The sequence below is a fragment of the Caloenas nicobarica genome, chromosome 2, assembly GCF_036013445.1.
Source record: "Caloenas nicobarica isolate bCalNic1 chromosome 2, bCalNic1.hap1, whole genome shotgun sequence".
Classification (NCBI taxonomy): Eukaryota; Metazoa; Chordata; class Aves; order Columbiformes; family Columbidae; genus Caloenas; species Caloenas nicobarica.
Genome location: NC_088246.1, coordinates 100,952,602 through 100,962,531, shown reverse-complemented (window position 1 = coordinate 100,962,531; position 9,930 = coordinate 100,952,602). Strand labels below are relative to the sequence as shown.

At 40.7% G+C, this 9,930-nt stretch overlaps 1 protein-coding gene across 1 annotated transcript in view; it reads left to right on the top strand.

Moving 5' to 3' along the window:
- Positions 1 to 13: 13 nt before the first annotated feature.
- Positions 14 to 9,930, top strand: part of LOC135985194 (dynein axonemal heavy chain 5-like) — a 169,318-nt gene continuing 159,401 nt past the window's right edge. The window contains exons 1-6 of the mRNA XM_065628249.1: positions 14 to 94; positions 1,335 to 1,520; positions 5,101 to 5,201; positions 6,647 to 6,835; positions 6,934 to 7,008; positions 9,485 to 9,571. Of these exons, the coding sequence (XP_065484321.1) occupies positions 1,358 to 1,520; positions 5,101 to 5,201; positions 6,647 to 6,835; positions 6,934 to 7,008; positions 9,485 to 9,571 (615 nt within the window). The 5' untranslated portion in view covers positions 14 to 94; positions 1,335 to 1,357. The remainder of the gene's footprint in view (positions 95 to 1,334; positions 1,521 to 5,100; positions 5,202 to 6,646; positions 6,836 to 6,933; positions 7,009 to 9,484; positions 9,572 to 9,930) is intronic.

The following is a 9,930-nucleotide window of genomic DNA, read 5'->3' as shown; positions in this document are numbered from 1 at the left end:
GCTGGCTGGAGAAGATTTTGGAAGAGCGGCCTCGGTCTTCCTCAGGAGCTTCGTTCCGGCGGCGGGGCGGCTGTGGACGCGCACACGGTGCTGGGTGCGACGGGGGAGGTGGGAGCGAGGGGAAGCGGCAGCTGCCTCTCAGAGCGGGCTTGGGGCTGCGGCTGCACCCTCTTCTTCTGCCTCCCTTCCCTCTCTCTCTCCACTGAGACCGGTTAAAAAAAATAAAATGCAGAAGCCCTTTGAAGTATTAAACCTCCAGGTTTGGTGACCTGTTGCAGTGAGGGCTTGGCCACTGGGTATCGTCTGGAGAAAGGAAGGATGCAAAGGGTGGCGCAGGTGGATGAGTGTGAACCACGCAATGCCCATCAGATCTATGTAGAAGTGGCTTTGCCCGGCAGAAAAAAAATAAAAATAAAGCTAAAGTGTTAATTCAGCCACTTGTTTCAGCTGCATCTCGTCATCTGTTGCCCAGAACCCAGGCTGCTGAGACGGGCTGTGTTGAGGACAGTGGTGTGGCTGTCGGGGTGCACCTCACTACAGCCTCCTCTGTCTCTGCATGTCCTAGAATCATGGAATACTTTGGGTTGGAAGGGACCTTCAAAGCTCATCTAGTCCAACCCTCCTGCAATGAGCAGGGACATCTGCAACTAGATCGGGTTGCTCAGAGCCCCGTCCAGCCTGAGAAATGCCAAGGCTCAGGGAAGCTGCTTGCTTAGGTTTTAATTTATATGTAAGGGAAAGACATGGTGCTTTTGAGAAGACGAAGTGGTTATGAAATTAGCAGTGGGTTGGTGGATACAGCAGGAAATGGAGAGAGAGGAGGTGCCTTCCGCTGCCTGGGTTGTTTGCTGGGTTTGTGTAGGGGTTGCCATAGCAGCTGCCAGCAGCTCTGAGTGCCCAGGCAAACCTCAGGCTTGGAAACCTGCTCCAGGTTAAGCAAGTGCCTCAGTCGGTGCTCTGTGCCCAGTCCTTTGGAGTGGGACCTGTAGCTGTTGTGTGAGAAGGAGCTTAACCTGTCCCTCGATGCGTGAGTTCCCACCTGCAGCATGCTTACTCTGACCAGAGAGAAATGTCAGTTATGCAATTAGAAAGTTTTGTTAAAGGGTGGCCTTAGAGTAGTTTCTGTCGTTTTGTAAACTGCTTAGATCTTCTCATTCTAAAGTAACGACCAGAAGCAGAGGTGGTGGTGGGCGTAGGGTTTTTAATTTGTTTGGTTTTTTCCCCTTCCTTGTTAGTCTATCATACTGGTGCCATAACAGGGATAAAAATACTGATGGTGTGGTTGCTTGTTATGACTTTACATTGTCCAGTCATTTTCTGCATTCTTGATTTAGGTTGATTTTTTTTGTGTGTGGAGATGGAGGAGACTGTGGGAGGTGAGACTGAGTTAAGGGGAAGAGTCGAATCTAGTTCCTTTCCTGGTCGCTTTGCACAGCAGGAATTAGAACAACCTAGAGGAATGCAACTTTCTTCCAAACCTGACATTGATCTCTGTCCACCTCTCATTGCTATAAAAAAAGGTAAGGAAGAAAATAATTGTAAGAACGTATAAGTACTTCATGTTGGCTTTGTGTGGAAAAAAAATCCAGGAACAAAATGAGAAACTAATTTTTAAGGAGCATGTTTCAGTTTATAACAAGTAGTTATACATAGTGGGTGGGTACACGCTATTCTGAATATACCAGTGTAGGGACTGCAATCTGCTATTTACAGCTTTATAAATAAATACGTACGTATAAATAAACACATGCATATATGGATTATTTTGTATATATGTATTTGCAGTGTCTGGAACAGTGTGACTCAGATCCCTTAGCAGATTTCCTAATGTTGAATCACAGTAACATGATTAGAACCATTTTTTTGGGAATTAATAGCACTCACATAATAGTATGCCATGTAGTATGGTATTTCCTTTCTGAAATATATCAACAGTGATAGCAGGTTGAATAATTACTTCAAAGATTATTGAGTGTGGCCTTATGGGAGAGGATCAGGTCAGGGAAACTGTATATATATAAGTCCATGGGCCCAACTGGGATGCACCCACGAGTGCTGAGGGAGCTGGCTGATGTCATTGCAAGGTCACACTCAATAATCTTTGAATGTTCATGGCAACTGGGAGAGGTATCTGAGGCCTGGAGAAAAGCGAATGCCACTCCTGTCTCCAAGAAGGAGGGCCCAGGAAAATAGAGGCTAGTCAGCCTCATCTTGGTCCCTGGGAAGGTGACAGAGCACCTAATCCTGGATACCATTTCCAGACACATGAAGAAAAACCGGGTGATTGGGAATAGTCAACGTAGATTCACCAAGGGGAAGACGTGCTTGACCAGCCCTCATTGCCTTTTGTAATGAAATCACTGTCTTGTTAGGTGAGGGGAGTGCAGTGGATATGGTCTACCTTTTCTTAAGTAAGGCTTTTGACACTCTTCTGTTGGGAATTTTTTATTGTGCCCCTTGAGGTGAATTAAACACATATTTGTGCTGAAATATATATATAAAAATAATTAACAATGCATTGGACAGTCCTGCTGCCATAAGCGGTTCGACAAGGGGTCTGCAAAGATGCTTCACGAGCTGATTCCTTATGTACACTTACACCAGCACCAGTATGGTGAGTGTCAGCAACTGGGGCACCTCAGCCCAGCCTTGGGTCCATCCCCCAGCACCAGCTCTGCTGCCCAAAGGTGGATTGACTCTGAACACTCCTAGGATGGCTACAAGAGAATGCTTTGGCTGTTTCTTATCTCATCACCAAGGGAAGCCAAAGTCCCTTACAGGGAATTGTTGTGTCTCTGGCATTCCTGCTTCCAGTCAGCTTAACCCCTTGGCAGCTGGGCCTTTTTGGTCTCCGTGCCAGATCATTCCTTGATCACAAATTACCACTGCTGAGCAGTTACAATTTGATTTTCCTCTTTGCTCCTGTAAGATCCTCATAGAGAAGCTAATAAAGTGTGCGTTTTATGAGCAGACAGTGGGATGGATTGAAAACTGGTTGAATAGATGGGCCCAGAGAATGGTGAGCAGTGGCACAAAGTCCAGTTGGGGGCCAGTAGCTAGTGGTGTATCCTGGGGGGTCAATACCAGGTCCAGTCATATTTAAAATCTTCATTAATGATCTGGAGGACGGGACAGGGTGTAGCCTTAGCAAGGTTGTTGATGACACATAACTGAGAGGGATGGCTGATACACCAAGGGAGACCTTGAATGGCTGGGGAGTTGCGCTGGTGGGAACCTCATAGAGTTCAACAAGAGGAAATGCAAAGTCTTTCACCTGGGGAGGAACAAGCCCAGGCACCAGTACAAGCTGGGGGCTGACCAGCTGGAAAGCAGCTTGGCAGGAAAGGAGCTGGAGGTCCTAGTGGGGACACCATGTTGAGCATCAGCCAGCAGTGGGCCATTGTGGTAAAGGAGGCCAATGGTGTCCAGGACTGCATTAGGAGGAGTGTTGGCAGCAGATGAAAGGAGGTGATCCATCCTCTCCAGTCAGCACTGGTGAGGCCATGCGTAGAGTACCATGTCCAGTTCTAAGCTCCCAAGTACAACAGTGGCATGGACCTACTAGAGAGAGTCCAGTGAAAGGCCATGAAGATGATGAAGGCACTGGAGAATCTCTCTTGTGAGAAAAGGCTGAGAGAGCTGGGATTATCCAGGCTGGAGAAGAGGAGAATCAGGGGGATCTCATCACCATGTATGAATACCTGAAGGGAGCGTGTAAAGATGGAGCCAGGGTCTTTTTGGTAGTGTCCAGTGACAGGACAAGAGACAATGGACACAAATGGAAACACAAGAGGTTCACACTTTTTCACTGTGAGGGTGATAAAGCACTGGCACAGATTTCCCAGAGAGGTTGCAGAGTCTCCTACCTCAGAGAAATTCAAAAGCCATCTGGACATGGTCCTGACAACTTGCTCTAGGTGGCCCTGCTTGAGCGCGGGGGGTTGGACCAGATGATCTTCAGAGGTCCCCTCCCACCTCAGCCGTTTTTTTGGTTCTGTGAATAATACATTATAATCAGGGGAGACTTCATGGGAGAAGAGACATAATCTGTAAGGAAATTTATTAGGAAATCAGTACTATTAGAATATTAATTTTAGTCACAATCTCATAATTTATTTAGAACAGATTAAATAGTAGTTCCTGAAAGTTTAGTGAGCTGCTCGTTAGCACTACTGCATGCTCCACTGCTGCCAAGAATGGGACCTAAACACCATCTTCTGAGAAACAAGATGGTTGCTTTTTCTTGGACTAAAAGCAAGCTGTAGCAATTACAAACATTCATAATTTTAAAGGTAACTAAAACACTACTTCCATTAAGGAGAGGTAAAGCAATATTTACAAATGCTTTGTAATTAAAAACGATTTAAAAGAGAAATGGTGGCTAGCTGGAGATGAGTTGCATTTACTATCAGGAAAACATAAATATTCTTATTTGTTACTTAAACGACTTAAAATATACAAATTTTAATTTTGGGGAAAAACAAAAGCATGTGATAAATTTTATTTAATAACTTGAAGGGCTTCAGAAGTTCATAAGGAGGCTTAAACAATCGACAGGAGATAACTACACACTCTAATGTTATATGTCCTGGTTTTTATGCAAATATTAGCAATCTTTATTCTTCAGATATTCCATGTGCTCAAGTTGTCTTGCAAGTCTTTGCAAGTAGCAGGTTTGTCAGAGATGCATGAGGCGTACAATCAGAATTTAGGTAAAGAAGTAACAGAAGAGGAATAACTGGGCGACAATAGCAAAAGTGAAAAGTGATGATATTTCAGTGTCTCCATTTTTTCCAGAACTGATTTCTTCAAGCTAGTACCTTAAATTGCTTTTTCTTACCTCTACTGCTGTCAGTAGGGATTCTTTGCAATTGAACTTGAGATAAAAGCCATTATAAGACATCTTTTCCCCTAACGGCTTCTAACGGTTTCTGCTGAGGCACAGCTTTTCTAATGTTCCTTTCGTGTCTCATTTTCCCCAACCTGAGAAGTCAGCCAGCAGATATTGAGACACAACGTAGTGACATCATTGCAGGTCTTGTAAATGTGTTTGTTGTGCATATACCTGAATAATTAGAACTTTTCACTTCTTTTAACTAGGCACAGAAAGTAAGCACCGTAGACGTGGAGGGGACCTGAAGACAAGGGGCACTGAGCTGGGATCTGCTGTCACAGGATCACCTTTAACTGCTGTTCTTCCGGCAAGTATTTTCATGCTAAAAAGGTGGCGACTCAGCTATCTTTTGTCTGTTAAATTTTCTTCTGCACAGATTATTTTTGAAGTCTTCATTGACAAAGGTTGGCCTAATACTGCAGGATGCTGAGTTCCTTTCATATCTCTTAATTACAAGGAAAAAGAACAATGAGCCACTCAAAAGTTTATACAATGTTAGGCCTTTTACTTCCTGTGCTTATAATGTGTGTTGCTGGGATTTTTTATTATTTTTTTTTGATCATCCACCAGTTAATCCCTTTCTTTGCCAAGTTGAAAATTAATATCGCGTAAAAATACTTGAATAAAGTCATGCTGCATCAGGGAAGGCATATGCAAAAACAAAAATCCAGCTGTTGGCATAGAAGCCAGAGATGATAAAAGATTGGCACAGAGGAGCTGGGACCTACATGAGAGAAGAACAAACTGTGAATCAGAAAATACGTAGCTTTTAGAGACCTCAGAATGGTACTGACCAACAACTACAGGTATTCAGGTATTCTTGGTGTCTCCTGGTCTCAAAGAGATGCAGGTAGAGACACGAGGGATGTAGAACATCCATTCAGTCTGGGATAACACCAAATGGTAGGAAGCAAAGGTGGACATTGGCCAGCTTTTTTTTTTTTTTAGTCTAAGAGTAAAGTTCTAGTTTAGAGTACTGGGAGGATGATGTAATTTATGTTTGCTTCTCTCCAGTAAAAATTGTGAGGTATAGACATCCCCAGGCTCCAGATACTCATGTCAGTGGGAGCTGTGTGTAGAGGGAAAGGCTCAGCGTGGTGACTTTTTTACCCAAATCTTTAGTTTTCTGTATAGCTTCTAAAAATTATATATTGACTTAAAAATCTTATCCACCACATTTATTTTCAGTCTTGTTCACACTGTTATGAAGACTTAAGAATCCTTTGCCTACATGAATATCCTTTATCACTCTGCTACTACCCTTATATGACCTGTGTATTAAACATCAATTGCATATTTGTTCCAGTGGTGACTGATTTTATAGTGGATTTGTTTTATTTATTTCCATTGAGGTAATAATTTGATACTCTATATTAAAATGCTGAGAGTAAAGAGAGAGATCTGGTCCCAGATCTGGAATATGGACATACAGAAGTTTGGAAACTGGATTCACAAAGCCGAGATTTGAATTAGAGCCTTTATAGTGCTAAATTTGTATTGTTGCGTTAGCCTGCATCCACATCTGATTCTGAGGCCCTGATCTGAAATTTCCATTGTAATGACCTTAGAGTAAGAATTAATTCTGGCCTAACAAGTTAATTATTACTAATCTTTTCCCTCTGCATCCCTTAGATATATTTTTTATGTTCCTGTTTGAATTAGTTTATGAAACTAGCTTAAAGATCAATACTATCAAATACAATCCTTAAGCGAGGAAAAATAATTTCTCTATAACAAAATTTTATTTTCTAGACAACTGGTAAGAAAAGTATAGTACTTTCCAGTGAAACTAGAAAAGAACTAGCCAAGCAAGCCAAAGTCACCAAAGAAGAGAGAAGAGCTCAGATAGATGAAAGACACAAGTATTTGATAGCAAGATTAGCAGATGGGATAGACTTAAGTGAGCAGCAAGTGGAGGAGGCCATTATTTCTGATGACAAGGTAAATATTAATTAAATTATTATTATTAAATATTTTTCCAAAAATTTCCAGTCTTTTGAGACTACTTCACAATTAACTACTTGTAATTTTGGTTTTAGTTTCAACTTATAGAACAATTCTTTGCATCTAGTGGACTTAAGAAATTGCTCTTCTTTTACCAAGATGTATTACAGGTATGTTTCTGTTACTACTTCTGCAAAAGCAAAGTTGCACTTTTAAAAAAAAAATCATGACTGTTGCAAAATTCAGAATATGTTAACAGAGATTATTTTGCTATGCATGCGAATGTGAAAAGAACCTGGATCTCATTGTTCAGATGCTGCCATATCAACTTACATGGAAATGGGAGGATGCCCTGTGGCATGGTTTGATACTGTTTTGTTTTCACAAAAGAACACTTAAAAAGGGCAAGTAAAGTAATAATTCAGACCTCAGAAAAGATAAAGATAATTGAGGCAAAGTGTTCACAGTAGTTAGAATTTAAAAAGACTGGATTAGCTAATGTGTTATAGGAATGGGGAAATGTCTGTATAAGAGCAGGCTTCTTTTGGTGTGAACTTCACCAGCTCTATTATGGACAAAGCAGTGATTCAAGAGCATGAAAAATGGTGCAATTTCTTTCTGAATTAAGATGGCTTCACGTTCAAGTCTGTCCTGTTCTGCAGAAAATAATCTCAAGCCTGGAAAATTATACATAACTAGAAACAAGGTAGTTGTAGTCCCAAAGGTATATTTCTCTCTTTTCAATTTTAAAAAGGGGAAGCCTCTTCATAAAAAGCAAAATAATGTGTTCAGCTTCCAATCTGTGTGTGGTATAAGAAGTTGCAAAGTGACCTTGAAATTGCGTAATGTGACTGTTGTGAACTTCTTGAACTGCGTAAGTCATTCCATAGTCCTTTCAGGTTATGCCATTGAGGAGTCATGTTAAGGTCGGCTAACTCACCATTTTAGGCTCGTTGGGGACAATAAAACAATTGGTAATGCTTGATCATCAGTTAAGCACAAGAATGAATTACAGATTCATTATAACTGATGGAAATTAAAAGAACTTTTGAGTGTTACTGGGATTGGTTAGAGACTTTGCAAAGCACAGAATCAGCTCAGCTGTCAAAACAGTTTAATCAGTTTTTCCTTTCACTGAGACTGTGTGTGCACATTTCTGAGATGAGCATGTTGTTCTCTGACTTAGAACAAGATGAAACTAAAAATCTTGAAAGTGTTTTCCTCAACTTACAAGTCATAAATTTATGCCCAGCTCGGGTTAAGTGAAACATTTCATTTTGGCATTTACTTTTGTTTTATTTTGGTCTTCTAACCATTAAAATATGAATTCATGAAAATTTTGTTGCAAAGGCAGCATAGCATAAAAATAAATGTTTCTGATGGAAAGTATGAATGCCGTCTTTACCATCTTCCACCTAATTATGATGAGTCAAGAGATCTCATTAAATTGTTCTGTCAACAGTTTGGTTTCAAACATATTGGAGATTACTCAGGGGCAGTATCATACATGCTTGCCCTGTTTTTAACCATTTTTGGCCGTTCTTGGAGACAAAATACTGGTCTGGGCAGACGGTTGGCCTGACCTAGAAATCACGTTTTTACCAAGGTTTCTCAAGATTCTTTCTTCAGTGCTGCTCATCTCTCTTTTTCACCAGCTTGGGTGCATGATGTTCACTTGAGACTGTGCATAGGGGTTAGAAGATACTGATTAGAGGTGAGAGTGGGGAGCCACCACTGTGTATCATACATCACACATTTGGTGTAGCAGGAGCTGAACATTTGACTTTTTAGGAAGAGTCCTCTCCTTAAACTTAAAAGGAGAATATACCTGCAGGCTTCTTCCGCTTTATTTTCTGTGACATTCTTCCAAGTTTCAACAGATTATTTTCCAAATTGTGTGACAGAAAATTCATAGAATGATAGAATCATTTTGGTTGGAAGAGACTGTCAAGATCATAAAGTCTAACTGCTAACCTAACTCTCTCACTAGAATTAGAGGGATGCGGGTCTTTATTTGGCTTAAACCTTTATAATTGCTTCCAAGAGATGAGGTTGTAGATACATCTCAGTGGAGGGAGACCAGTGGCAGCAAGGCTTCTCAGAGAGGAAGTTTTTCAGAGTGATGTGTCGTTAAAGACATCAGCAGAAAGCTAAATTTCTTTGCATTGTTGCCAGGATCTACCTGAGAGTGTTCCTTGTGAGTCCTGCTCACAATTACCATGTGACTCTGCAGGCCAGGAACATGACTCTTTCTGCAAGACATCCAGTTTGTTTCTATGGAGGAAGTTGCTCCAGGAAACATTTCAGATTTTATTTCATTATATTTTTCTGAGATTTTTTTCCCCTTCTTCTTTGAGTGTTTTCTGGAAGAACAGGGCTACGAAACTGTTTACTATGGATTGTGAGATTCATACAAAGCTCCTTCACCAAATCATAGAATCATAGACTTGTTTTGGTTCGAAAAGACCTTTAAGGTCATCAAGTCCAACCATTAGCTAGCACCGCCAAAGTCAGCCTCATGATTTCTGTCTGGGAATTACTAACTGATTCAGAATGAGCTTAGTTATAATTCACATATTCAAATAGGATGAGGTGTTTGTATGATAATAGTTTTTATTATATTAACCTTTTATTTATAATTACTAGCAAAAGTTGAATGCATCACTGAGGTCAGATGGATCAACGAACAGTTTGATTCAGAAGAAGTTATTTATTACCATGGGTTCTACTGAGGTATGGCTGAAAAATTCATTAGATGACATTTGAAAAGTGAAACATTGGAAAAATGTAACAGTTTTGCAGTGTTAAACAGATTTTTGTAATTCTTGGATAGATATTTAAGTATTTAGTCCATGTTGTCGTAATGTAAGATCTCCCAGTATTTCTTCAGATGAGCTTGGAATTTACCAGTAAAGAAGTAGTGATTAATGGATTTGACTGTCTGAGAGGAGAGCAGGTCAAATAAACGCTTGTTTAAAAATTGCAGATCCTAACATTTTTGTTAATGACTGTATGTTCAAGTATTTTCCAGTGCTTGTGCACTTCTAGTTTAAAAGTGCAGTTCTTCAGTGGTTTCAATAATGCCACACATA